The 27,770-nt window shown below is 29.3% G+C and overlaps 7 protein-coding genes and 1 pseudogene across 12 annotated transcripts; all 8 read left to right on the top strand.

Annotated features, from left to right (window-relative positions):
- Positions 1-122: 122 nt before the first annotated feature.
- Positions 123-2,559, top strand: LOC140664772 (odorant receptor 4-like). 2 transcript variants are annotated; one of them, XM_072890238.1, is made up of 5 exons: positions 123-1,035; positions 1,212-1,311; positions 1,533-1,643; positions 1,911-2,066; positions 2,332-2,559. In XM_072890238.1, the coding sequence occupies exons 1-5, from the start codon at positions 254-256 to the stop codon at positions 2,383-2,385; spliced, it is 1,203 nt and encodes a 400-aa protein (XP_072746339.1). In that variant the 5' UTR covers positions 123-253; the 3' UTR covers positions 2,386-2,559. The 2 variants fall into 2 exon arrangements, with proteins under 2 accessions (XP_072746339.1, XP_072746340.1); XM_072890239.1 differs by lacking the exon at positions 2,332-2,559 and having other exon boundaries at positions 1,226-1,311; positions 1,911-2,028.
- Positions 2,560-3,072: 513 nt separating this feature from the next.
- On the top strand, positions 3,073-5,160 carry LOC140665046 (odorant receptor 4-like). Its single transcript, XM_072890726.1, has 5 exons — positions 3,073-3,994; positions 4,228-4,327; positions 4,511-4,621; positions 4,758-4,913; positions 5,026-5,160. Exons 1-5 carry the CDS (start codon positions 3,216-3,218, stop codon positions 5,074-5,076), a joined length of 1,197 nt encoding a protein of 398 aa, XP_072746827.1. The 5' UTR covers positions 3,073-3,215; the 3' UTR covers positions 5,077-5,160.
- A 1,232-nt stretch (positions 5,161-6,392) lies between these two features.
- LOC140664951 (odorant receptor 4-like) lies at positions 6,393-8,351 on the top strand. 2 transcript variants are annotated; one of them, XM_072890598.1, is made up of 6 exons: positions 6,393-6,570; positions 6,940-7,273; positions 7,509-7,608; positions 7,722-7,832; positions 7,966-8,121; positions 8,218-8,351. In XM_072890598.1, the coding sequence occupies exons 1-6, from the start codon at positions 6,495-6,497 to the stop codon at positions 8,266-8,268; spliced, it is 828 nt and encodes a 275-aa protein (XP_072746699.1). In that variant the 5' UTR covers positions 6,393-6,494; the 3' UTR covers positions 8,269-8,351. The 2 variants fall into 2 exon arrangements, with proteins under 2 accessions (XP_072746699.1, XP_072746698.1); XM_072890597.1 differs by having other exon boundaries at positions 6,393-7,273.
- A 1,194-nt stretch (positions 8,352-9,545) lies between these two features.
- On the top strand, positions 9,546-11,547 carry LOC140664917 (odorant receptor 4-like). Of its 4 annotated transcripts, none has more exons than XM_072890543.1 (6): positions 9,546-9,727; positions 10,097-10,430; positions 10,667-10,766; positions 10,880-10,990; positions 11,128-11,283; positions 11,383-11,547. In XM_072890543.1, exons 1-6 carry the CDS (start codon positions 9,652-9,654, stop codon positions 11,431-11,433), a joined length of 828 nt encoding a protein of 275 aa, XP_072746644.1. In that variant the 5' UTR covers positions 9,546-9,651; the 3' UTR covers positions 11,434-11,547. The 4 variants fall into 4 exon arrangements, with proteins under 4 accessions (XP_072746644.1, XP_072746642.1, XP_072746641.1 ...); XM_072890541.1 differs by having other exon boundaries at positions 9,863-10,430; XM_072890540.1 differs by having other exon boundaries at positions 9,546-10,430.
- An 874-nt stretch (positions 11,548-12,421) lies between these two features.
- Positions 12,422-14,817, top strand: LOC140665081 (odorant receptor 4-like). The gene is made up of 6 exons (XM_072890798.1): positions 12,422-13,585; positions 13,815-13,914; positions 14,028-14,138; positions 14,281-14,436; positions 14,549-14,623; positions 14,740-14,817. The coding sequence occupies exons 1-5, from the start codon at positions 12,807-12,809 to the stop codon at positions 14,597-14,599; spliced, it is 1,197 nt and encodes a 398-aa protein (XP_072746899.1). The 5' UTR covers positions 12,422-12,806; the 3' UTR covers positions 14,600-14,623; positions 14,740-14,817.
- Positions 14,818-15,235: 418 nt separating this feature from the next.
- Positions 15,236-17,362, top strand: LOC140665050 (odorant receptor 4-like). The gene is made up of 5 exons (XM_072890734.1): positions 15,236-16,274; positions 16,423-16,522; positions 16,679-16,789; positions 17,023-17,178; positions 17,271-17,362. Exons 1-5 carry the CDS (start codon positions 15,493-15,495, stop codon positions 17,322-17,324), a joined length of 1,203 nt encoding a protein of 400 aa, XP_072746835.1. The 5' UTR covers positions 15,236-15,492; the 3' UTR covers positions 17,325-17,362.
- A 1,532-nt stretch (positions 17,363-18,894) lies between these two features.
- Positions 18,895-21,434, top strand: LOC140665134 (odorant receptor 4-like). The gene is made up of 5 exons (XM_072890888.1): positions 18,895-19,775; positions 19,970-20,069; positions 20,310-20,420; positions 20,748-20,903; positions 21,340-21,434. Exons 1-5 carry the CDS (start codon positions 18,991-18,993, stop codon positions 21,391-21,393), a joined length of 1,206 nt encoding a protein of 401 aa, XP_072746989.1. The 5' UTR covers positions 18,895-18,990; the 3' UTR covers positions 21,394-21,434.
- A 989-nt stretch (positions 21,435-22,423) lies between these two features.
- On the top strand, positions 22,424-27,500 carry LOC140664543 (odorant receptor 4-like; annotated as a pseudogene).
- The last annotated feature ends 270 nt before the right edge of the window (positions 27,501-27,770 follow it).

Here is a 27,770-nt window from a genome sequence, read left to right as displayed (position 1 = left end):
GACTTGGAAACTTTCCTGCTTTCAAAATATCTTTCTCACACAATCATTTAAATCTTTAATGCGCGCAAGCGTAAGTGAACAGCGAATTTACTTTGTCGGCTGTTTCTTTTTGTTGTGAACAGTCGTGATTCAGCTAGCGTTTAAGTTTCATATTAACAGTAGTAATTTGCACGACAGTTCGTAGTCACGAATAATTTTCTAGAGGAAAAAGTCACAAAACGTTCTTCAAACGTCTCCAAAATTTTCAAAAGAAATGGCGCGTAATAAAAATTATCAAAATGATATTATGTTTATCACACAATTTACGCGTAATATTTTAAGGATACTTGGAGTCTGGCCGTCTCTCAAAGGAGAAAGAACAATGATTGAAAGAATTCACCAGTTTTTATTAATCTGTACATCTAACGTTCTTCTCTATTCCGTTCTGATTCCCGGTTTTCTCTTCTGGATTCTCGAAAAGAGAACACACGTCAAAATTCAGGTTTTCCCTCTGCTTATTTTTGGCTTTATGACCATAAGTAAATACGGTAATTTAATATTCCGCGAGGGTCAAATCAAGCGTTGCTTAAAGCACATCGAAGAAGATTGGAAAAATGTCACTAGTATGAGTGCACGAAATACAATGCTTGATTCCGCGAAAACTGGAAGACGTCTAGTTACACTTTGCGGAGCCTTTATGTATAGCAGCGGACTTTCCTTTCGTTTGATTTTACCATTTACTAAAGGAAAAATTGTTAACGCGCAGAATATCACAATTAAACCTTTACCATGTCCAGGATACTTCTTTTCTTTCAATGCACAAGCCAGTCCTAGTTATGAGATTATTTTTGCGGTACAGTTCATATCGGGTTTAGTTACCTTCTCGATCACAACGGGCGTATGTGGTCTCGCTGCCATTTTCGTGATGCACGCCTGCGGCCAGTTGAAAATTCTGATAGAGCTAATGAGACATCTTGTTGAAGACCAGTGGCAAGAAAAAGAAGAGGTGAACAAGAAGCTAGCCGCAGTAGTCGAACATCAAATAAGAATACGGCAGTGAGTGGTAACACCAGTAATTTTTATATCAAATCTATATTATAACTGAATAAAAAAAATATTATTTTTTTCTAATTTATCAACAAATTTGATTTGTTTCTTACGCATGAATAATAGCGATTTTTCTTATTTACTAAAAGTAAAAGTATTGATTTAATATCATCAATACATTACAGTTTTTTGCAATTAGTGGAACATACAATGCAACAAATATGTTTAATAGAAATAATGGGGTGTACAGCAATCGTATGCATTCTTGGATATTGCATAATAGTGGTTTGTGATTTTTTTATCTTATATTATTCTTAATTATTTCATTTAATTGTCTATTAATAATTTTATAATAATAAAATAACAGCTCTTTCCGATATATTCAATGAAATATTTAAAATTGTAAATGTATTCACATGCTTAGGATTCTAATGTAAATGATAATTAATTTTCACGTATTCTCATACTTGACATAAAAAGCGTTTATAAAATTATTACATTTATAGGAATGGGAGAAAAGCAATACAATAGCTACGTGTTCTTACTTTATGTCGATTACATCTATGATGATAAACGTATTTCTGTTTTGTTATACCGGTGAACAGCTTACCTCTCAGGTATGTGTTCGCCTGTAATCAGTTAAATCTCTTTAACAGATTCTATTATACAATCATAATAACACACAATATATTGATATCAATGTTTTATTATTTAATAAGATTAATTTTTATTATTAATATCTGTGTTTCTGTGTGTGTGTATATATGCACAAGTCACAAAAAAAGTCTTATCTTATAAAAATAATTGGAAATGTTTTATATGTTAACATTATATTTAAATTTATGAAAAATTGCTACGTATGTGTAATAATATTTATAATTTAGGCGGAAAAGGTAGCTAATACATCGTGCGAACTCGAGTGGTACCGCCTTCCAAACGAGAAAGCGCGTGGAATCGTGCTAGTGATGATTATATCTAATTTGCCTACCAAGATCACAGCTGGAAAAATCATAGATCTATCACTCAAAACATATGGTGATGTAAGAACATATTCATTTAAATTTATTAACATTAATTACATATTTTGCATATTTATGTAAATGTGTGTGTGTGTGTGTGTGTATGTGTGTCTGTGAGGGTGTGTGAGTGTGTGTGTAAGAGTGTATGTACCTGTATGTATGCAAAAAAATTATATACATACACATATAAATAATACTTTATTATTTTATATATTATATATTATAATAGTAGTTACTATTTTTATGTCTCATTAACACAATTAGCCTGATCGGTTTTGTGTTTTAGGTTGTAAAAACAGCAGTGACATATTTTAATATGCTTCGAAATGTAATTGACTAAATAATTTTTTTCTAATCATTGATATCAACTGGGCAACATATCGTAATAGTAACATCGTTGTATCATGTAATACTTTCATGATATAGATATATCAGACACAAAAGTATGATACATGTATATATATGATATATGTATTTATTCTCGCCCTTTAAATATATCTCTTCTATGGAAGAATGCGCACACAAAGAATTCTCTGTTTTTACAAAATACAAACAGATACAATTAAATTCTAATGAAAATCAGAATTATTGTTTGATTGAATTGATAAATATGCAATTATTATTTAATAATATTCATAAATACCTACATTTTTATTGATTAAGCTATACAATAAATAACAATGCATACAAATTTAAAAAAGTAAGTAGTAAAGTAAAAATATAACTTTACAAAAAAATATATTGAAATGATACAGTGCTATACTTCTGTATACGTACGCAAGAAATTATATGGTGAAATAGAAGTCAATAACCTTGTCTTACTGCTATCATCAAAAGTTTGTTTGCACAACATTAATCCTTTTTTCATCCAACAGGAATACTTTCTCCCCTTATGATAAGAAAAAATGATGAGTAGATCTACATGCAACCCCTACAAAAGTTTTAACATATAATATTAACCATCTTGACGTGGGTTTTCAGTTTCTCTACGCAGGCGCATGCAAGCTATAAATTATGTTTTTGCTCAGCAAAGGATATGCTGCAGTCAGTGACTAACAGACACGCATTGCTTCAACATTGCACATTACAGAAATGTTGCGTACATTGTTATATAGTATCACGCTACAAAATTGAGATATTATTTAGATATAAGTTGTAGAATCAATCAACATGTTTGTCAATAAGTATTATGAAAGCGATATAAAGTATACCTTCGAGATAAATCGCTTCTTCTTCCGTTTAATAGGTATATGGCCATTCGCGCGCACGAATTCTTTTCTTCCCGAGATAGTAGAGACAGTTTCGTTGGTTATTGGGAGTTTTACTCTTCTCTTATCTGAATTAATGTCGACCTTGCTTTATATATTCCTAATCTTGAAAGACATTCATTTAAGACTTAAATTTTTGGGCGTTGTGCTATTCACAATAGTGACGACTATCAAGTATGGCTATTTGTTGTTTTATAAGAATCAAATAAGAAATTGTTTAAAAATAATTGATGAGGACTGGCAAAATGTTACCAGCTCACGTGATCGCATCTCGATGATAGATAGAGTAAAAATTGGTAGACGTTTAGTCATAATGTGCGCCATTTTCGTGTATTTAAACGGTGTAGCTATGCGAATTATCATACCGCTGACAAGTGGAAAGATGGTCACTTCTCAGAATATCACAATCAGACCTCTACCATCCGTGGCGCATTTTATTTTCTTTGATGTGCAGCGCAGCCCTGCTTATGAAATTGTATTTTTTCTACAATCCTTTACGGGAGTTATAAAATACACAGTTACAGTGGCAACTTTCGGCTTTTTAACCCTCTGTGTGATGCATTTTTGCGCGCAGCTGGATATATTAGTGACATTAATAAATAACTTCATAAATGAACGCCAAGCAGAACAGTTAAACAAGAGATTGGCTATTATCGTGGAACATCAAATCAAGACACGGAAGTAAGTCCTTTGTTCATATTTATATAACTTTTCGGATTTTGTTACTATTTGTAAATTTCAAATATTCATTAAAGAGAGAGAAAGAGAAAAAAAGAATATTCTATAATTTAATATTTTGTACATGAAAACATTTTATATGTGAAATGGACGAATATGATTATGTGTTTGATTATTAAACATGATTGATACTATTTGATTAAAAACAATGTTTACATTTTTCTTGTAAATTTTAGTTTCTTACGTTTGGTACAGAATGCTACTCAATATCCAAGTTTAATAGAAATCACAGGATCTAGCATATTGTTATGCTTCGGAGGATATTACATGATCATGGTACGCAAACATATATATATAATAACGAATTTTAAGAAAATTTGTACGACAAATATAAATATAGTTAATATATATAGTAATAAATATATATATATATATATATATATATATATATATATATATAGTTAATAAAAAAAAAACTTTGTATTCTAAATAATATTATCAAATTTGCTTAATTTACAGGAATGGGAAAATCATAATGCTGTACGTCTATGCTCATATGCTATTGCATTAGTGATGATTTTATTCAACGTATTCATCTACTGTTATATGGGCGAACAAGTTGTTGAACAGGTATGTAGTTTCGTTATACTTCGAACAGATAATCGTAAAATATTTAACAGATAACGAAACGGAATATGTGCAAAATATCACATTTCTTAAATTTTACTTCTGATGCGTATAATTATTAATTCATTAATAAAATTAGGAAAAGAAAATAGCATTAACAGTGTGCACATTAGAGTGGTATCGTCTTCCGGATAAAAAAGCAAAAGCATTGATTTTGATCATGGCTATCTCAAACACTTCACTACAATTAAAAGCAGGAAAATTTATTGATCTTTCTCTTAAAACGTTTGGCAATGTAAGCAACAACAGTTTCTTTTAAAATGTATAATAAATAACGTTATTATTATTAATAACAAAAACATTTTTTTTGAACAAAGAAAAAAGCGATAAATATATATTTATTTTAGGTCGTTAAGATGGCAGTGACATATTTAAATCTTCTTCGATCACTAGAATGAATCTCAAAAATTAGTCATGAATGCGTACATAAAGTAGGAATAAAAAATTTGTATTTTAAATAAAAGTAGTAATATAAAAAGAGCACTTATACAATACGTTTAATCTCTTTATTTCAAGCACCTATTTGGAAAATATAAACATTAAATACATTTAGAAACGTTCCAATCTTATTCAAAGTGCAAAGTATAATTCAGTCAACAAACGTACATGCATGTAACAAGCTTCGAGAAGTTAAACGATTGTTTACTTAATCCTGTAAACGATAAAGAAGTATCTCCATATTTTGCATTTCTTACAACGAGAGGGCGCGAACTTCGGGTCACCGATTTTGATGGGGATTTTTTTTAGTATAGTACTCTATTAGAAAAGTACTTGAGTAAAAGGATAGGGCGCAACCCTCAACCGTTTTCGAGAAAATTTATTTAAAAAAAATACGATATTCCTTGTCTACCCGTGACTTTATGCTACTAAACGTGAAGGCGGCGTAGCTCAAGTAGTTCGGTCTGTACGTATCACGCTGTGAACTAGGGTCTGATTCCCGTCTCTCCAATTTTTTTTCTCGTTTTTTTAATTATTCTTTTTTATGTATAATTTTACTGCTTTATCTACCACAAATATTTATATATCTAAAAACAAATTAATTTGTTTTTAGATAAATAAACATTTGTGGTAAGATGTAAAAAAGATTGTCGATATGTACTACAATTTTCGTATTATACATATGCATGTCATCTTACTATGAAAAATAAAATTTTTTTATTGGGTATTTTATCGGTTTGAAAATAATGTTAATAAGATTTTTGTGATTAAAATAATACCAAACACAACATAAATCGGAAATTTAATTAGAAAGATATTCGTAATTACAATTATTGATTAATTAAAAATTATCCGATTTATGTCGTGTTTGGTGTCATTTTAATCGGAAAAATCTCATTAATCCAAAATAAAAATATAATTTTACAAAATCAAAAAATATATTGAAATGATACAGTGCTATACTTCTGTATACGTACACAAGAAATTATATGGTGAAATATTAGAAGTCAACAACCTTGTCTTACTGCTATTATCAAAAGTTTGTTTGCACAACATTAATCCTTTTTTCATCCAACAGGAATACTTTCTCCCTCTTTGATAAAAAAAAAAATGATGAGTAGATCTGCATGCAACCCCTACAAAAGTTTCAACATGTAATATTAACCATCTGCTTGACGTGGCTTTTCAGTGTTTCTACGCAGGCGCACGCAAGCTATAAATTATGCTTTTGACCAACAAAGAACATGCTGCGGTCAGTGACTAACAGATACGCATTGTTTCAACATTGCACATTAAAGAAACGTAGCGTATATTGTTATACTGTCGTGCTACAACATTGAGATATTATTAAGATATAGGTTGTATAGAATCAATCGGCATGTTTGTCAACAAGTATTATGAAAGCGATATAAAATATACCTTTGAGATAAATCGCTTCTTCTGCCGGTTATTAGGTATGTGGCCGTTAACACGCACAAATTCTTTTCTTCTCGAGATAGTGGAGACAATTCCGTTGATTATTGGGTGTTTTGGTCTCCTCTTATTTGAATTATTATCGACTTTTCTTTACATATTTTTAATCTTGAAAGACATGAATTTGAGATTTAAATGTATGGGCTTTGCGATGTTCACAATGGTGGCCACTATTAAGTATGGCTATATGTGGTTTTATAAGAATGAAGTAAAAAACTGTTTGAAGATAGTTGAAAAGGACTGGCAAAATGTTACCAGTTTAAGTGATCGGACCTCGATGGTAGATAGAGTGAAAATTGCTAGACGTTTAATCATAATGTGCGCCGTATTCATGTATTTATGCGGTGTAGGTTTGCGACTTATCATACCGCTGACAAGTGGAAAGACCGTCATTTCTCAAAATATCACAATCAGACCTCTACCATCCGTGGCGCATTTTATTTTCTTTGATGTGCAGCGCAGTCCCGCTTATGAAATTGTATTTTTTCTACAATCTCTTACGGGAGTTGTAAGATACACAGTTACAATAGCAAGTTTCGGCATTATAACCCTCTGTGTGATGCATTTTTGCGCGCAGCTGGATATATTAATAACATTAATAAATAACTTTTTAAATGAACGCCAAACAGAAAAGTTAAACAAGAGATTGGCTATTATCGTGGAACATCAAATCAAGACACGGAAGTAAGTTCTTTGCTTATATTTATATAACTTTTCGGATTTTGTTACTATTTGTAAATTTCAAATATTCTTTAAAGAAAGAAAAAGAGAGAAAGAAAGAATATTTTATAATTTAATATTTTGTACATGAAAACATTTTATATGTAAAATGGACGAATATGATTATATGTTTGATTATTAAACATAATTGATACGTTTTAATTAAGAAAAATATTCACATTTATCTTTTAAATTTTAGTTTTTTACGTTTGGTACAGAATGCTACTCAATACATAAATTTAATAGAAGTTGTAGCATCTAGCATGATGATATGCTTCGCAGGATATTACGCGATTACGGTGCGCAAATGTTTATATAATAACAAATTTTGAGAAAATTTATATGACGAATATAGTTGACAGAAAATAACTTCCTGTTCTAAGTAATATTAACACATTTGTTCAATTTACAGGAGTGGGAAAATCATAATATTATACGTCTATGCTCATATGCTATTGCAACAGGGATGCTTCTATTCAACATATTTATCTACTGTTATATGGGCCAACAAGTCATTGAACAGGTATGTAGTTTCGTTATTACTGGAAAACGTAATCGTAAATTACTTAACAGAAACGAAACGGAATATGTGCAAAATACAACATTTTTTAAATTTTATTTTTGATACGTAATTAATAATTTATTAATAAAATTAGGAAAAGAAAATAGCATTAACAGTGTGCACATTGAAATGGTATCGTCTTCCGGATAAAAATGCAAAAGCATTGATTATAATCATGGCTAACTCAAACATTTCACTACAATTAAAAGCAGGAAAATTTATTGATCTTTCTTTTAAAACGTTTGGCAATGTAAGCAACAGTTTCTTTTAAAATGTATACCGTTATTATTATTAATAACAAAAACATTTTTTTAAAGGAAAAACGATACATATATATTTATTTTAGGTCGTTAAGATGGCAGTGACATATTTAAATCTTCTTCGATCATTCGAATGAATCTTAAAAATGAGTCATAAATGCATACATAAAGTAGCAATAAAAAATTTGCATTTTAAATAAGAGTAGTAATGTAAAAAGGGTACTTATTTAATGCGATTAATATCTTTATTTTAAGCATCTATTTGGAAAATATAAATTACATTAAATACAATTACAAACGTTTAAATCTTATTTGAAATTTAATGCATAATTTAATCAACATATGTATGTATGTACATATTACTATGTATTACCTAACAATAAGCTTCAAGAAGTTAAACGATTGTTTGCTTGTTCCCGTAAACGATAAAGAAGCACTTCCCCATGTTATATTTTTTATCGTATAAACGTTTGCCACAAGCAATAAAAGTGTTTATATATAAAAAGCACATCATAAAATTTATCCACAAATATAAGAAAATTAATAATGATTAACTATCTGTAAACTAAACTTAAAAAATAAAATTCTCGTTCCTTGATAACCTAAAAAATGTTAGCTGTTTCTTGCTTACTATTTTATTCTATCTAAATATTGTAAACAATTTTGTATTTTTATTAACTTTTAAAAAACAATGTTTTTATATTGAAAACATGTAACATTATTTAAATTGTCGTGCTAATTTTCGGTATCTTCTTTTGGTTAATCGAAAAGAAAACTCAAATTAAAATACAAACATTTTCTTTTCTTCTCTATTGTTTCATGGCACAAGTAAATGGTAATTTAATATTTCGCGAGAAACAAGTGAGGCGGTGCTTGAAACACATTAAGGAAAATTAAAAGATAAACATCCAATTATTATTTTATATTTTTTATAAATTATGATACCCCTATTTTATTATGCAATTATTATTTTATATTTTTTATAAATCATGATACCTCTATTTTATTATGCTGGAGAACAATGCGTACGAATTTAAAAAAGTAAGCAGTAAAATAAAAATATAATTTTACAAAATCAAAAAATATATTGAAATGATACAGTGCTATACTTCTGTATACGTACACAAGAAATTATATTATGAAATATTAGAAGTCAACAACCTTGTCTTACTGCTATTATCAAAAGTTTGTTTGCACAACATTAATCCTATTTTCATCCAACAGGAATACTTTCTCCCTCTTTGATAAAAAAAAATGATGAGTAGATCTGCATGCAACCCCTACAAAAGTTTCAACATGTAATATTAACCATCTGCTTGACGTGGCTTTTCAGTGTTTCTACGCAGGCGCACGCAAGCTATAAATTATGCTTTTGTCCAACAAAGAACATGCTGCGGTCAGTGGCTAACAGATACGCATTGTTTCAACATTGCACATTAAAGAAACGTAGCGTATATTGTTATACTGTCGTGCTACAACATTGAGATATTATTAAGATATAGGTTGTAGAGTCAATCGGCATGTTTGTCAACAAGTATTATGAAAGCGATATAAAATATACCTTTGAGATAAATCGCTTATTCTTCCGGTTATTAGGTATGTGGCCGTTAGCACGCACAAATTCTTTTCTTCTCGAGATAGTGGAGACAATTCCGTTGATTATTGGGTGTTTTGGTCTCCTCTTATCTGAATTAATATCGACTTTTCTTTACATATTCCTAATCTTGAAAGACATAAATTTGAGATTTAAATATATGGGCTTTGCGATGTTCACAATGGTGGCCACTATTAAGTATGGCTATATGTGGTTTTATAAGAATGAAGTAAAAAATTGTTTGAAGATAGTTGAAAAGGACTGGCAAAATGTTACCAGTTTAAGTGATCGCACCTCGATGATAGATAGAGTGAAAATTGCTAGACGTTTAATCATAATGTGCGCCGTATTCATGTATTTATGCGGTGTAGGTTTGCGACTTATCATACCGCTGACAAGTGGAAAGATTGTCACTTCTCAAAATATTACAATCAGACCTCTACCATCCATGGTGTATTTTATTTTCTTTGATGTGCAGCGCAGTCCCGCTTATGAAATTGTATTTTTTCTACAATCTCTTACGGGAGTTGTAAGGTACACAGTTACAATAGCAAGTTTGGGCATTGTAACTCTCTGTGTGATGCATTTTTGCGCGCAGCTGGATATATTAATAACATTAATAAATAACTTTTTAAATGAACGCCAAACAGAAAAGTTAAACAAGAGATTGGCTATTATCGTGGAACATCAAATCAAGACACGGAAGTAAGTCCTTTGCTCATATTTATATAACTTTTCGGATTTTGTTGTACTATTTGTAAATTTCAAATATTCTTTAAAGAGAGAAAAAGAGAGAAAGAAAAAATATTTATAATTTAATATTTTGTACATGAAAACATTTTATATGTAAAATGGACGAATATGATTATATGTTTGATTATTAAACATAATTGATACGTTTTAATTAAGAAAAATATTCACATTTTTCTTTTAAATTTTAGTTTTTTACGTTTGGTACAGAATGCTACTCAATATATAAATTTAATAGAAGTTGTATCATCTAGCATGATGATATGCTTCGCAGGATATTACACGATTACGGTGCGCAAATATTTATATAATAACAAATTTTGAGAAAATTTATATGACGAATATAGTTGACAGAAAATAACTTCCTGTTTTAAATAATATTAACACATTTGTTCAATTTACAGGAGTGGGAAAATCATAATGTTATACGTCTATGCTCATATACTATTGGATTATTGATGCTTTTATTTAATATATTTATCTACTGCTATTTGGGCGAACAAGTTGTTGAACAGGTATGTAGTTTCAATATCGTTGGAAAAATATATTCGTAAAATATTTAACAGATAACGAAACAGAATATGTGCATAATATTACATTTTTTTGATTTTATTTCTGATGCGTATAATTATTAATTAATTAATAAAATTAGGAAAAGAAAGTAGCATTATTAGTGTGCACATTAGAATGGTATCGTCTTCCTGTTAAAAATGCAAAAGCATTGATTATAATCATGGCTAACTCAAACATTTCACTACAATTAAAAGCAGGAAAATTTATTGATCTTTCTCTTAAAACCTTTGGCAATGTAAGCAACAACAGTTTCTTTTAAAATGTATACCGTTATTATTATTAATAACAAAAACATTTTTTTAAAGGAAAAACGATAAATATATATTTATTTTAGGTCGTTAAGATGGCAGTGACATATTTAAATCTTCTTCGATCATTCGAATGAATCTTAAAAATGAGTCATAAATGCATACATAAAGTAGCAATAAAAAATTTGCATTTTAAATAAGAGTAGTAATGTAAAAAGGGCACTTATTTAATGCGATTAATATCTTTATTTCAAGCATCTATTTGGAAAATATAAACATTAAATACAATTACAATTACAAACGTTTAAATCTTATTTGAAATTTAATGCATAATTTAATCGACATATGTATGTATGTATATATTACTATGTATTACTTAACAATAAGCTTCAAGAAGTTAAACGATTGTTTGCTTGTTTCCGTAAATGATAAAGAAGCACTTCCCCATGTTATATTTTTTACCATATAAACGTTTGCCACAAGCAGTAAAAGTGTTTATATATAAAAAGCACATCATAAAATTTATCCACAAATATAAGAAAATTAATATTGATTAACTATCTGTAAACTAAACTTCTCGTTTCTTGATAACCTAAAAAAATGTTAACTGCTTCTTGCTTACTATTTTATTCTATCTAAATATTGTAAACAATTTCGTATTTTTTTTAAATTTTAAAAAACGATGTTTTTATATTGAAAACATGTAACATTATTTAAATTGTTGTGTTAATTTTCGGTATCTTCTTTTGGTTAATCGAAAAAAAAACTCAAATTAAAATACAAACATTTTCTTTTCTTCTCTATTGTTTCATGGGTACAAGTAAATATGGTAATTTAATATTTCGCGAGAAACAAGTGAGGCGGTACTTGAAACACATTGAGGAAAATTGAAAGATAAACATCCAATTATTATTTTATATTTTTTATAAATTATGATACCTCTATTTTATTATGCAATTATTATTTTATATTTTATATAAATCATGATACCTCTATTTTATTATGCTGGAGAACAATGCGTACGAATTTAAAAAAGTAAGCAGTAAAATAAAAATATAATTTTACAAAATCAAAAAATATATTGAAATGATACAGTGCTATACTTCTGTACGCAAGAAATTATATGATGAAATATTAGAAGTTAACAACCTTGTTTTACTGCTATCATCAAAAGTTTGTTTGCACAACATTAATCCTATTTTCATCCAACAGGAATACTTTCTCCCCTTATGATAAAAAAAAATGATGAGTAGATCTACATGCAACCCCTACAAAAGTTTCAACATATAATATTAACCATTTGCTTGACGTGGTTTTTCAGTTTCTCTACGCAGGCGCATGCAAGCTATAAATTATGCTTTTGCTCAGCAAAGGTTATGCTGCAGTCAGTGACTAATAGACACGCATTGCTTCAACATTGCACATTACAGAAATGTTGCGTACATTGTTATATAGTATCACGCTACAAAATTGAGATATTATTTAGATATAAGTTGTAGAATCAATCAACATGTTTGTCAACAAGTATTATAAAAGCGATATAAAATATACCTTCGAGATAAATCGCTTCTTCTTCCGTTTACTAGGTGTATGGCCATTCGCGCGCACGAATTCTTTTCTTCCCGAGATAGTAGAGACAATTTCGTTGATTATTGGGTGTTTTGCTCTCCTATTTTCTGAATTAATGTCGACCTTGCTTTATATGTTTGTAATCATAAAAGACATACATTTAAGACTTAAATTTTTGGGCGCTGTTCTATTCACAACGTTATCGACTATCAAGTATGGCTATGTGTTGCTTTATAAGAATCAAGTAAGAAATTGTTTAAAGATAGTCGATGAAGACTGGCGAAATGTAATCAGTTCAAGTGATCGCCTCTTAATGATAGACAGAGTGAAAGTTGGTAGACGTTTAATTATAATGTGCGCCGTATTCGTGTATTTAAACGGTGTAGGAATACGAATTATCATGCCGCTTACAAGTGGGAAGATCGTCACTTCTCAGAATATTACAATTAGACCTCTGCCATCCGTGGCACATTTTGTTTTCTTTGATGTGCAGCGCAGTCCCGCTTATGAAATTGTATTTTTTCTACAATCCTTTACGGGAGTTGTAAGGTACACAGTTACAGTGGCAACTTTCGGCTTTATAACCCTCTGTGTAATGCATTTTTGTGCGCAGTTGGATATATTAGAGACATTAATAAATAACTTTGTAAATGAACGACAAGAAGAACATTTAAGCAAAAGATTGGTTATTATCGTGGAACATCAAATCAAGACACGGAAGTAAGTCCTTTGCTCATATTTATATAACTTTTCGGATTTTGTTATTATTTGTAATTTCAAATATTCATTAAAGAGAGAGAAAGAAAAAAAAGAATATTTTATAATTTAATACTTTGTACATAAAAATATTTTATATGTAAAATAGAGGATATGATTATGTGTTTGATTATTAAACATAATTGATACTTTTTGATTAAGAACAATATTCATATTTTTTTGTAAATTTTAGTTTTTTACGTTTGGTACAGAATGTGACTCAATATCCAAGTTTACTAGAAGTTATAGGATCTAGCATATTGATATGCTTCGCAGGATATTACCTGCTCATGGTACGCAAATGTTTATATAATAACGAATTTTAAGAGAATTTATATGACGACAGTAGTTGATAGAAAATGACTTTATATTCTAAGTAATATTAACACATTTGTTTAATTTACAGGAGTGGGAAAATCATAATGCTGTACGTGTATGCTCATATACTATTGGATTATTGATGCTTTTATTTAATATATTTATCTACTGCTATTTGGGCGAACAAGTTGTTGAACAGGTATGTAGTTTCGTTATCGTTGGAAAAAATTATTCGTAAAATATTTAACAGATAACGAAACAGAATATGTGCATAATATTATTGTACATTGTTTCGATTTTATTTCTGATGCGTATAATTATTAATTAAATTATAAAATTAGGAAAAGAAAGTAGCGTTATTAGTGTGCACATTAGAATGGTATCGTCTTCCTGTTAAAAAAGCAAAAGCATTGATTTTAATCATGGCTATCTCAAACACTTCACTAGAGTTAAAAGCAGGAAAATTTATCAGTCTTTCTCTTAGAACGTTTGGCAATGTAAGCAACAACAATTTCTTTTAAAATGTACAATGAATACCGTTATCATAATTAATAACAAAAACATTTTTTTTGAACAAAGAAAAAAGCGATAAATATATATTTATTTTAGGTCGTTAAGATGGCAGTGACATTTTTAAATCTTCTTCGATCATTCGAATGAATCTTAAAAATTAGTCATGAATATGTATGTACATGTGTATGTACATAAAGTAGCAATAAAAATTTGCATTTTAAATAAAAGTAGTAACATAAAAAGAGCACTTATTTAATGCGATTAATCTCTTTATTTCAAACTTCTAGATGATATAAATATTAAATACATTTAAATATGTATATATTTATAAACCTTATCATATTCTAAGTTCAGTGTATAATTTAATCGATAAGCAGGCATACGCATGTAACATGAGCCTAAGCTTCAAGAAGTTAAACGATTGTTCGCTTACTTCCGTAAAAAAGTATCTCCCCATTTTGAATTTCTTGCTATATACATCAAGATTTGTTATAAATAATAAAAATGTGTTTATATAAAAAGCATATCATAAAATTTATCCTCAAATATAAGAAAATTAATATTGATTAACTCTCTGATAAATTACACGTAAAAAATGAAATTCTCATTTCTTAATAATCTAAAAAATGTTAACATTATTTAAGAACAATGGTATATTTTTTACTGGACAATTATTTTCTCGTAAAAATATACCAAGGCAAGAAAAGAATTTAATCGCACTTGTTTTCTCGTTGCAAAGTTAAAGGTGGTATAAAAATTGAAAATACTTCTTCCGTAGAAATACAATCTCGGTTTTAAACTCTCGACCATTTCACTTGCAAACTTTATGCCTTTTGATTTCCTTGCTTTACACGTGAATTTTTAAAGCGCGCAAGCGCAACTTGATGGCAAGTTTACTTCGATATCAGTCCTTCCTTTAACAATCACTCGTAATTCAGCTATCATCTGTATTTCACAGTATTCGCTATAATTTGCACGACAGTTGGTTATCAAAGATAATTTTTCAAGATAAAAATTGTGTGTAAACAAAATCCGAAAAAATGTCATACAATAAACTTTATAAAGATGATATTGTATACATCACGCAATTAACACGTAACGTTCTAAGCGTGCTCGGGGTCTGGCCGTCTTCCAACAGAGCAAGATCTACTGGCGAAAGAGTTTTCAAGTTTCTGTTAATCTGTGTCTCCTACACTCTTCTTTACGGCGTGTTGATTCCCGGTATCCTCTTCTGGTTAATTGAAAAGAGAACTCGTATTAAAATTCAAACATTCCCTTTCCTTCTCTATTGTTTCATGGCTACAAGTAAATATGGTAATTTAATATTTCGCGAGAATCAAGTCAGGCGGTGCTTGAAACACATTGAGGAAGATTGGAAGATTGTTACTAACGCGGAAGCACGGGACACAATGATCGAGTCAGCGAGAACGGGAAGACGTTTGGTTGCACTTTGCGGAGCATTCATGTACGGCAGCGGACTTTCCTTCCGATTGATCTTGCCATTTGCTAAGGGAAAGATAGTTACCGCGCAGAATATTACAATTAAACCCTTGCCTTGTCCGGGTTACTTTTTTTCCTTCAATTCACAAGTCAGTCCTATTTACGAAATGATTTTTGCAATGCAGTTCTTATCAGGTTTAGTTACTTATTCAATCACAACGGGTGTGTGTGGCCTCGCAGCCGTGTTCGTGATGCATGCCTGTGGTCAGCTGAGAATCTTGATAGATTTGATGAAACGTCTTGTCGAGGATCAATTGCAAGAAAAGCAAGAAGTGGATAGAAGATTGGCTGAAGTAGTAGAGCACCAAATAAGAATACGAAAGTAAGTTTTATTAAATATGTATTATTGTAAAATTATTGATCGTTAATTAATATTGCATTTAATATATTTAATACAGTACGTAATTTTAACTCTATTTTTTTATTTTATGAAAAATATTAATTTAGTACGAAATATCAATATATTTCAGTTTTTTGCGATTGGTAGAGCATACTCTGCAACAAATATGTTTAATAGAATTGATGGGGTGTACGATAATTGTTTGCAATTTAGGATATTGCATAATAGTGGTTTGTAATTTATTCTATTTTCTTTAATAACAAACCGAAAGCATTTTTTTGACGTATTTAATAAAATATAAAATTAAAAAGTGTTGAATGAAATAATAAGTTTTGTTTTATATCTTCCATAAAAAAGCGTTTATATAAAAAGTGCTACATTTATAGGAGTGGGAGAAAAGCAATACAATAGCTACATGTTCTTATTTTATGTCGCTTACTTCTATGCTAATAAATATGTTCATGTTCTGTTACACCGGTGAACAACTTACAACTCAGGTATAGTCGCCTGTAATAATCTCAAATCATAACATCTTTTAATTCTTTTTACCACATATATAATTATAATATATAATAATATCTCTTATTTGTGTCATTTTGTAAATTATAATTATCTATTGAGAGAGAAATAATACTTGTCACATAATATTTGAATTTCTCAAATAGCTCTTAAATGCACAAAATATGTTGCTACACTAAATTAAATAGTATAGACATGATATCTATAATAGGCGGAGCAAGTAGCTAATACATCTTGCGAGCTAGAATGGTACCGTCTTCCGGACAAAAAAGCGCGTGGAATCGTATTAGTAATAATTATGTCTAATTTGCCTACTAAAATCACAGCAGGAAAGATCATGGATCTGTCACTTAAGACATTTGGTGATGTAAGAAATATATATAAATAAAATATTCAAATGTCATAATTACTTTTCGTTATATTAAACTAGCGCGCAAACAGTCTATTGATTTGTTTTAGGTCGTCAAAACAGCTGTGACATATTTTAATATGCTTCGAAATGTAACTGATTGAATATTTCAGTTCTAATCATTGAAACAATTTAAGTTGACTCATTATGTCGGTAATATTATATCGTATAATATATAATATGTAAAAAAAGTTATAAAAATTATATATATATGTAGTAGGGTAATGTACACATATGTATACATATAAGATATGTTAATTTTGAATATATTCTTATATAATTATAATTGTATAATTCTTCTTTTTTCGTAGAAGAGCTAATAATTTTCCAATATTGTTCACAAACAAAGATAAGTTATAAAATAGCCTCATATTTTTCTTCAAAACATTACATTAATTTGAAAATCCGTCTTATATATTTGCAACGTTTAAATCTTCGAAATATTGCATACCATTAAGCTATCATTATTTTTTATCACGCGCATGTGATTATTAAATATTATTTTAATAATATTTTGATTGAAAAATTACAATGATTGTGTAGCTATATTATTAAAAGCAATTTTTTTTTACTATATAGGATATAATCATATGATAACCCATAGCTGCTTTGTATTATTGGATATTTTACCAAGTCAACAACCGCGTTACGTTCACTGATATCAGCAAGTTTCTTTATCGAACATCAACCTTTTTGTGATTTCCAACAAGAGAACTTTTCCTCTCCCTATAACAAAGCACATTTATACATAGGTCTGCGTGCAATCCCTTTCTATCCCTTTTAAAAGTTTCGTACGTGTTATACAATATTAGCTATCCGCTTGACGTGGCTTTTCAGTCTTTGTAACACGTAGGCGCATACGATATACGAATTAGTTTTTGTATTTAGCAAAAGGTATTTATTAGATATAAAGAATAGTATTAACTCTTTTCAAATTGTCAAAAGATGCGATTTCAAGAATGACAGCTTTTTATGAAATAAGCACATAAAAGAATTAATCGATAGATCACGAAAGTAAATAATAATAATCTTAAATAAATGACAGAGAGAGATTTGCATGTATGTATATATATCTTAATGTGATTCAAGCACATCAAATTTCTAAGTTTTTTACTTTATTTTAAAATTCGTTTTATGCAGGTTCTAATTTGTATTGTACGTATACGTAAAAATTTTTTTAAATTATACATTGTACAAAAATAATGCTTTACGAAAAAAATTGCAACTAAAGTATTTAAAGTTAATTGTAAATTGACAACATATAATTAAATATTGATAACATATATAAATATGGTTAATTGAAGCTAATATTTTAATAATTAAAATTATGAAATTTATACAAAAATTTTATTAGTATAACTCTTTTTTAAGAGGTTTATACATAAAAGTACTCTTGTAAAATATAATCAAAATTATTACTTCTTGGTCACCAGTTGATCGCAAAATATAAAAAAAAAAGAAAATTAAATATATTGATTTTTCGCTACAAAAGTCAATGAACGTAGACAAGTAAGAATAATTTTCATGGAAAACATTTTTCCCTTGACGAGTGACTTCATTTACAAACTTTGCTATGTCTATTTCTTTTCCTCAATGTTTGAATATTTCAGACGCGCAAGCGCGTACGAGAATTGAGTTGACTTTATGATCAGATTTGCCCTTCAACGATCAGTCGCGATTCCGCTCGCGTCCAGGTTTTGTATTAACCGTAGCTTACGCAACGGATGAAGTCCGAGAGTACGATAAAACATTTAAAATTAATCGAAAAAAATGCCACAAAACAAGCATCATCAAGACGATATTTTGTATATCACGCAACCAACTCGTAACATTTTGCTTGCACTTGGCGCTTGGCCCTCCATCGATCGAAAAAGATCCGTGCGTCCGCAAGCTTGTAACTTTCTGCTAATTTGTATCGTCTACATCCTTCTTTCCTGCGATCTTATACCCGGTATCCTTTATTGGCTGAGGGAGAAATCAACTCGCATTCGACTCCAGACGATTCCTCTCCTTCTCTACGACATCATGTCTGTCAGTCAGTACGGCATCTTTATATTTCGCAGTGATCAACTCAGACGGTGTTTCAAGCATGTCGAGGAGGACTGGGAAAACGTTATTAGTGCGGACATACGTAATATTATGTTGAAATCCGCGAAGACAGGCAAGCGCCTGGCTATAATTTGCGCAATTTTTATGTATACTGGTGCCTTTACTTTTCGAACTATCCTGCCGTTATCCCAAGGAAAAACCTATGTTACCGAACAGAACATTACAATAAGACCCCTTGCCTGTCCGGGATACTTCTTTTCTCTTAACGTGTATGTCAGTCCTGTTTACGAGATCCTCTTTACAATTCAGTGTTTAACAGGTTTTGTTATGGTTTCAATTGTGATAAGTGCATGCGGCCTTACAGCGACTTTCGTGGTGCATGCTTGCGGCCAACTAAAGATTTTGATCGGTTTGATGACAAGACTCGTGCAGGAACCGTGGCAAGAGGAAACTGAAGTGGATAGGAAATTAGCTCAAATAGTCAAACACCAAGTCAGAGTGCGCAAGTAAGTCTGCAATTTTTTGATGTTATTTATGTCTACAGTTGATTAATTGCTTTAGGTAAATAGTTAAAAATATTAAATAACTAAATGTGTCTATTAATAATAAACTTGTTGCTCAAGTACCATTAATAACTTTGTCACTTGATTATTTTTTTTACGCAAACAATGCTAATTTTTCAGTGGTAATATTATTTCAGTTTTTTACAATTAGTACAGCATACTCTACAGGAAATATTTTTGATGGAAATTATGGTGAATACGATAGACATCTGTCTTTTACTGTATTTTATGATAGTGGTTCGTACGTTTCTCAGTTAATTTTAACAGTTAGTTATAAATATTTGGGCATGTGAAAATAAAATGAATGACAAAAATTTAATAATTACTGGTAATTTCAAGTTCTGTTTTTCATTTATTAATACTAATTTCAAATTTTCATGAGCCGATGCATATTTTAGTAATAAAAAGTTATTTTTAAATTTGCGATTAGTCAATATATACTCAAAATTTGTTATTAAAAAATATTTACATTTGTAGGATTGGCAAAATAGAAATATAGCAGTTTTATGCACTTATTTGTTAAGCATTACGAACGTGGTAACTCATATGTTTATATTTTGCTATACCGGTGAACAACTTACCGGTCAGGTATGTTTTAGGAATATTAACATGATCGACTTTTAATCGACAGATAATCATAATAAAGTTAATAATCGAACTTGTAAAAAACCTAATGTTATACAAGTAAAATAATATACTTATTATGTAAATGAAATTACACTTTCAATTTTGGGGAAACATTTTGCAAAAGTTATTATTATATATGCTAAAATATTATATTTCTATAAAAATTTTTTATTAAAAATATAAAGAAAATATATAGAAAAAATGTGTGTTGCACTATCTTTGAAATAGCAAATTAAAATTTGATGAAAACAAATTTTGTGGCCGTCGTGTGTGATGAATCGACGGTAGGCGGAAAAGGTGGCCATTGTATCCTGCGAGCTCGAGTGGTATCGTCTTCCGAATAGAAAAGCACGCAGCGTCATATTACTGATGATTATGTCTAATAGACCAACTAAGATCTCCGCTGGAAAATTTGTCGATTTATCACTCAAGACATTTGGTGATGTAAGTAAAAAAAAATTAAAATATTTAAATTAATATGTTTGATTTGTATAAGTCAGCAAAGAATTAAATTATAATTCTTATAAAGTCTTTTAACTGTTCATTTTATCGTTAATTATACAAATAACCAATAATAATTATTTCATGTACATAAATATAATTGCTATAGTTATTGTAAAATCTTTTTTAAAGAGTATTATGCAATATATATATATATATATATATATATATATATATATATATATTTATGCTACAATATTATATTTCTATATATATATATATATATATATATATATATATATATATATATATATATTTATGGGTATTTTATTTCACATATATTTGCAACAGTATAAATATAATTATAATGACTCTCATATATTTTATAGCTAATGAGAGTTGATCAAAATAAATATCAATTAAATATTAAATGTTTTAGGTAATGAAAACATCCGGAGCATATTTTAATATGCTCCGAAATGTAATCGAGTAAATATTTAATTAAATTATAATAATTGAGATTATAACGTAAACCATATATGTATATTTGATATATTAATTAGATATTGTGTGAATCAGTAGTATATACAATTGAATATAGATAAATTTTAATACTATATAGATATATATAATGTAAAACTTTATCACATATATTTAAATATACATATTTTATTGAACAATTTATAGTATTTATTATAACATGTATTTTTATTTACTCTAGAAATAAATAATACATCATATTTTTTATTACAAAACTTAAAAAATATATTAATTGATACTGGAGCGTATAAATCAGAATAATTTTAACAAAATGCAATCAAAATTATTTCGTTCAAATTGAAATTATTCATAAAATTGTACAAGTTACAATATAGCAAGATACAAAGAGATAATTATGGTCATTTTCTCCTATAGTTGTTACAAAGGGCGACGAACGCATTCGCACACAGATAAGAATACTTTCCATGGCAGATAGTCTCGTCCCTCGAACAATTGTATTCGCAAACTTTATCGCTACTATTTCTCTTCTTCACGTAACATTTAAATTTTTAATATGCACAAACACAGGTGAGTTGACGAGATCAACTTCTCTCTCTTTGACGATGAGTCGAGATTCAGCTTGCGTAGATTCCGCATTATTCGCAGGAAGCTACGTATCGAATGAAGTTTAAGAGTATCGTAAAGTACTCTGCAAAGTACATAGAAAGATGTCAAACAAAGAAGATTGCCATCATATTATCATATACATCACGCAACCAACTCGCAATATTATGCGAGCGCTCGGTGCCTGGCCTTCTATCGGTAGAGAAAAATCTATTTGCAACAAGTTTTATAAGCTCCTATTAATATCCATCTCTTACATTCTTCTTTCTTGTGATCTAATACCCGCTATCTTTTATTGGATAATGGAGAAAACGACGAGTGTTTGACTTCAAATAATCCCTGTTCTTCAGTATAACTTTATGACCACCGGTCAATACGGCATCTTCATACTTTGCGACGAATCAGGCTATGCTTGAAACATGTTGAACAATTGGAGAAATGTTATCAATGCTGATGTGCGCAGTATGATGCTTACATCCGCCAAGACCGGAAGACGATAGGTCGCGTTTTGTGGTGTCCTGACGTGCGGCGGTGCTTTTACTTTTCAAGCAATTCTGCCATTGTCCCAGAGAACATTTGTTACTGAGGATAACATCACAATCAGGCTACTGGTATGTCCGGGCTATTATTTTTCGATCGACGTGCGAGTCCCACTTACGAAATACTGTTTGTGATCCAACTCCTATCCGGCTTAATATCAGCCTCGATCGTGATGAACGCATGTGGCTTTACCGCTATTTTTGTGGTGCATGCTTGTGGTCAGTTAAAGATCTTAATATATCTTAATAAATCTGATGGAGAAAATCATCGAGAAACAGTGGCGAGCGAAATATGAGGTGGATGACAAGTTGACTGAAGTAGTCGAACATAAAATATGAATAAGCCAAGTAAAAATACAGTAGATGTATGTACTTATATGTTATGTCTTACAAATGTGACGATTCATATATTTGTCTTTTGTTACACCGGCGAAGAGCTCACTGTATGTACAGGTATACATGATCTTAATATCTTTGACATTCATGCGAGACGCAAACACATGATATAATACATCTAAAATAATAGAATATAATTAAATGTGTTCGACAAATAATAAAAATAATATAATTTGTTTCTCTATAAATTTAATTTCTTAAGATGCTAAAAATAAACTTTATCGCATAAAAAAATCGGAAATATTTTACTGTTTTTTATTAAAATATTTTAATACTTTTTTTGTTATGCAATATTAATGACAGGCGGAGCAAGTGGCTATTACATCCTGCGAACTCGAGTGGTATATCGTCTTCCGGGTCGAAAAGCACGCAGTATCGTGTTGCTGATGATCATGTCTAATACGTTGACCAAAATCTCCAATGGAAAACTCATAGATTTGTCACTCAAAATGTTTAACCAAGTAAGATAAATTAAGTTTTTCTCATTGCATTTTTTTCATTTTTGTTTGTAAAAATTTGGATAACATTTTTATGGATTGTATATTTGCAAATATCTTTTTTTTTTAATTTATAAAGAACGCATTACTATCTATTCTGTCACGCTTTAATTACATATTTAAATCTAAACCTTTCTCTCTCTATATATATAATATACATATATATATATATTTATATATATATATATATATATTTATAATACGTATATTTCAGTTTTATGAAACATTTTATAGTCCATTAATGTTTCTTCCTCTAGAAAGAGTGAATTAGCAGAACAAACATATAAATATATGTCTTTGATAATGAAAACAGCAAGTGCATATTTTAATATGCTATAAAGTATAACCCAATAAGCATCTTAATTATCAAAATTATGATGTAGACTATGTGTATTACTAAATTCATATTTTGAGAATTAATATATACGTAACAAATATCAAGAAAAATTTAAATTTGTGTGCAATGTATAACTAATATTATATATTTCCTGTAGAACTTTATTCTGTGTATAACATATATTGATATAAAAAGCTTTTCCTGACAAACATGATATTATTATTCAATAGCAAGTTATAAGACAAGAAAAAGAAACAACATTATACTTTTCTATTTATTATACGAACCAATAAATTTGACGGATGAAAAAATTACATTTTCATTTTTACGTTTGTATTTAAACTGACAATTTACTAAATAAATTTTTGTACAATTAAAATATTATTAATTATTTTCTATAAAAAATTACATTTGATTTCGTAAATGTACATACAAATCTTTATTTCATGAAAGAACATTAATTTTGAATTTAAAAAAAATTACAGAACACTTATCTTTTGTAAAAGTGAATAAAAAAATTAAATACAATGAAATTTTATAAACATTACTACTTGTGTATATTGACATCATAACAAAAGTAATCACTGCATCTTACCATTTCAAATAATATCATCTGTCGAACAAGAAAGCACATAGTATAGTGCCGTGCTACTGGTGATTATATTCAAGGCGGATTATATTCACGGATTTTACGAATCAAGATGTCTGTAAAAGTCATCGGTTTGTCACTTAAAACATTTAGCGACATAAGGTAATGATTTTTTTATCTTCTAACTAATTTGTAACATAACAATATATTTAATTAACGTCTGGTTTTTATATAATTTTAACGGACGCATCTATTCTTTTCAATCTGTAAATAATTATTCATTGAAAATGATTGTAAATACGGTTTGGAAACAATAAAAAGAAGTTTCTGCAAAACTTGATGCACATATTTAATGTGCTGGAAAGCATAAAAATCGCGCGACTGTTTAAATGCGTGCCAAAACTTTTATAAAGAAGCTATATTTTTCTCTCAATAATGTAACATTATATATATAAATAAGATGTATATCTATATAATTTGTATATAAAGAGTTAAAGAAAAATGCATACAATGTAAAATATCTTTGCTAGTGTAGATGCCCCTATTAATGTACCTTTAAGTAAACTTGCTTATTATTGAATTAAAAAGTCAATCTTGATTTTATATGGGCGAAATTAAAGCTAAAGTAATTTGTAAATAATAAAAAGGTTGACTTTAAGGCACATTAACAAGAACATCTATTTTACGTACGTACGTATAGCGACGATATACTTATACAATGACTTGTAAAAGGGTGTATTATTATTTGATAAATTATTAGTTTATAATGTCTCACTCGTTTGGACTTAATATTTCTCTGCAAAACGTCAAGAATATTTTCAAATCGTTCTTTTAAAGAGAACTGTTCTATTTGTAAAACATAATTATTACATTAGCAATAATTATGAAAGTCAATGATCGTTGACGGATAAGAATAAATTTCACGGAAAAACATCTCGATTATACACTTAATTTTCAAGTTTTACTTTGCTTTTGATCTTTGTCAAGAATTCTAAACCCCCATTATTTTCCAGTCGACGTTTGACGTGACTTGTCAATCGCTCGGAACGCAAGCGCATTGCTTACGCACCGAGTTTTCCTCAGAATAAACGATAACTCGTCTAAGTCAGTGATGAAAAAGCACGCGTTTTGTCATTACATGCATCCTTTACGCATATACATATTTCGAACGATAAAATTGCTATTCGATAACGTTCTCACAAAAATATTTAAGAGAAATTTAAAAAATGTTTGCGAATAAAAATTACTTAAATGATATAAAATATACCATGCAACTAAATCGATTTGTTTTTCGTCTACTGGGTATCTGGCCGTATATGAAGACCGAGCCATCATGTTTCGAAAATCTTAGTAGAATCTTGCTTATCCTTGGTTGTTATTTACTCCTTGCCTGCGAGTTAATTCCGACAATTTTGTACGTAATTTTCATCGAAAAACGTACTCGCGTCAAATTGAAACTCATATCGTCCGTAATGTTTACGATATTAGCGGTGCTCAAGTACAGCAGCTTGGTGTTCAGCCAGAATCAAATGAAGAATTGCTTGATGCAAGTGAAGGATGATTGGCGAAACGTCACAAACGCGAGCGCTCGTGAATTTATGATTGACAAAACCAGGACCGCGAGACGTTTACTTCTCTTGTGCAGTTTATTTATGTATACTTCCGGCTTGTATTTCCGTACGGTCGTGCCATTGAGCAAGGGAAAATCCATTAATGATCGTAATATTACGATTCGGTACTTGGCCTGTCCGAGCTATTTCATTTTCTTCGACGGACAGATCAGTCCCGCCTACGAAATCATGTTTGTCATACAGTTCTTGTCCGGATTCATAAAATACACCATCACAGTGGCCATCTGTAGTCTTGCCGCGCTCTTTGCTATGCATTTATGCGCGCAGTTAAAAATATTAATGATGTTAATGAACAATTTGATAAACGAATCCGAAGAAAAGAATCTGAATAATAGACTGGCCATGACTGTTGAATATCACACCAAGATACGAAAGTAAGTTTTGTAGTATAATATCTTATTTATCATATCTATATACCTGTGTGCATTCTTTTCTTTTGTCTATTCATTGCTTACTTGTTTAGTTTATAATTTATGAAATTTTCCATAATTCGATTATATTTTAGAAATTTAAATATAACATTAGCTTTCCTTTATTTTATTAGCTTTTTATGTTCTTTTCTAATATGTTAAATACTAAAGTTTGATAAAAATTTATACCCTGATAAAATTTATACCTGATAAAAATCTATACCTTGAGCGCATCCCTTTATAGTTTCTTACAATTGGTGCAGGATACTTTAGAACACACGAGTCTGTTAGAAGTAATGGGATGTACCATAATTGTTTGCCTTCTAGGACATGATATTCTTACGGTGTGTCTAAATTACGTAATAACAAAAAGTTTGCATGATTTTACGTTTGTGTATTAACATATGTGTATGTTATCTTACTGCATATGTAAAATTTATATACAATATAATTATCGACTCCTTTTACAGGAGTGGGAAGATCAAAATGTTATAGCTATGTTTTCATATATGGTTCTATTGACATCGATTGCATTCAATATTTTTATTTTTTGTTTTATTGGTGAACAACTCTCTGTAGAGGTACGTTTATTATATTACGAATCTATTACAAGTAGTATATAATTGTGATGCAAAAAATAAAACGTCTCACTGGAATAAAACTTTCTTCTTTCAATTATTATTTTTATTTATTTAATATATATCTTGTTAATAAAAATAGGGAGAAAAATTATCACTAACAGCATCTACGTTAGCTTGGTATCGTCTTCCGAATGCGAAAGCGCGAGCACTGATTTTAGTCATAGCCATGTCGAACATCCCTACGAAACTTAAAGCCGGAAAATTTTTCGATCTTTCTATCAAAACATTCGGTGATGTAAGTACTAGGTTTATTAATAAAAGATTAATAACAATATAAATACATATATATCAGCTTTTAGATCAACGTTTCATAAAAGAACTAGATTTTCATTCAAAGATTTAATTTAATATAGAAAGGTAATTTTTGTACAAAAAGTTTGGAATGCGCATATTGTATTTTAGGTCGTTAAAACTGCTGTTACATACTTGAATCTTATTCGGAAAGTAATGGAATAAGTAATTTTTAATGTTATATATATGTACATGATTATATATAGAATGTATTTGGTGCAATGGATTTGATATTTCTTTCTAATCGTAGATTATTATTAGAATTATTAATTATTTAATAAGAAAAAAGTAGTATAGTAAAGATGTGATATAAAATTCAAACATTTTATTATAATAAATGCATATCCTTGACAATTTTTTGCAAAATATGAAATGTCTTCTTGTGGATTCAAATATATTTATAAGATGATAAATTATGTATGATTAATGTATTTA

This window comes from Anoplolepis gracilipes, chromosome 4 (genome assembly GCF_047496725.1).
Source record: "Anoplolepis gracilipes chromosome 4, ASM4749672v1, whole genome shotgun sequence".
In the NCBI taxonomy this organism is placed as follows: Eukaryota; Metazoa; Arthropoda; class Insecta; order Hymenoptera; family Formicidae; genus Anoplolepis; species Anoplolepis gracilipes.
The sequence above is the reverse complement of the archived record's forward strand: the minus strand, read 5'-3'. Positions and strand labels throughout refer to the sequence as shown.

Coding starts and splice junctions, on each gene's coding strand:
- LOC140664772 (XM_072890238.1), top strand. CDS start 254: ATGGCGCGTAATAAAAATTATCAAAATGATATTATGTTTATCACACAA. Junction 1,036..1,211: donor CATCAAATAAGAATACGGCA/GTGAGTGGTAAC, acceptor AATACATTACAG/TTTTTTGCAATTAGTGGAAC. Junction 2,067..2,331: donor CACTCAAAACATATGGTGAT/GTAAGAACATAT, acceptor TTTGTGTTTTAG/GTTGTAAAAACAGCAGTGAC.
- LOC140665046 (XM_072890726.1), top strand. CDS start 3,216: ATGTTTGTCAATAAGTATTATGAAAGCGATATAAAGTATACCTTCGAG. Junction 3,995..4,227: donor CATCAAATCAAGACACGGAA/GTAAGTCCTTTG, acceptor TGTAAATTTTAG/TTTCTTACGTTTGGTACAGA. Junction 4,328..4,510: donor GAGGATATTACATGATCATG/GTACGCAAACAT, acceptor CTTAATTTACAG/GAATGGGAAAATCATAATGC.
- LOC140664951 (XM_072890597.1), top strand. CDS start 6,495: ATGTTTGTCAACAAGTATTATGAAAGCGATATAAAATATACCTTTGAG. Junction 7,274..7,508: donor CATCAAATCAAGACACGGAA/GTAAGTTCTTTG, acceptor TTTAAATTTTAG/TTTTTTACGTTTGGTACAGA. Junction 8,122..8,217: donor CTTTTAAAACGTTTGGCAAT/GTAAGCAACAGT, acceptor TATTTATTTTAG/GTCGTTAAGATGGCAGTGAC.
- LOC140664917 (XM_072890540.1), top strand. CDS start 9,652: ATGTTTGTCAACAAGTATTATGAAAGCGATATAAAATATACCTTTGAG. Junction 10,431..10,666: donor CATCAAATCAAGACACGGAA/GTAAGTCCTTTG, acceptor TTTAAATTTTAG/TTTTTTACGTTTGGTACAGA. Junction 10,767..10,879: donor CAGGATATTACACGATTACG/GTGCGCAAATAT, acceptor TTCAATTTACAG/GAGTGGGAAAATCATAATGT.
- LOC140665081 (XM_072890798.1), top strand. CDS start 12,807: ATGTTTGTCAACAAGTATTATAAAAGCGATATAAAATATACCTTCGAG. Junction 13,586..13,814: donor CATCAAATCAAGACACGGAA/GTAAGTCCTTTG, acceptor TGTAAATTTTAG/TTTTTTACGTTTGGTACAGA. Junction 13,915..14,027: donor CAGGATATTACCTGCTCATG/GTACGCAAATGT, acceptor TTTAATTTACAG/GAGTGGGAAAATCATAATGC.
- LOC140665050 (XM_072890734.1), top strand. CDS start 15,493: ATGTCATACAATAAACTTTATAAAGATGATATTGTATACATCACGCAA. Junction 16,523..16,678: donor TAGGATATTGCATAATAGTG/GTTTGTAATTTA, acceptor CTACATTTATAG/GAGTGGGAGAAAAGCAATAC. Junction 16,790..17,022: donor GTGAACAACTTACAACTCAG/GTATAGTCGCCT, acceptor TATCTATAATAG/GCGGAGCAAGTAGCTAATAC.
- LOC140665134 (XM_072890888.1), top strand. CDS start 18,991: ATGCCACAAAACAAGCATCATCAAGACGATATTTTGTATATCACGCAA. Junction 20,070..20,309: donor TACTGTATTTTATGATAGTG/GTTCGTACGTTT, acceptor TTACATTTGTAG/GATTGGCAAAATAGAAATAT. Junction 20,421..20,747: donor GTGAACAACTTACCGGTCAG/GTATGTTTTAGG, acceptor AATCGACGGTAG/GCGGAAAAGGTGGCCATTGT.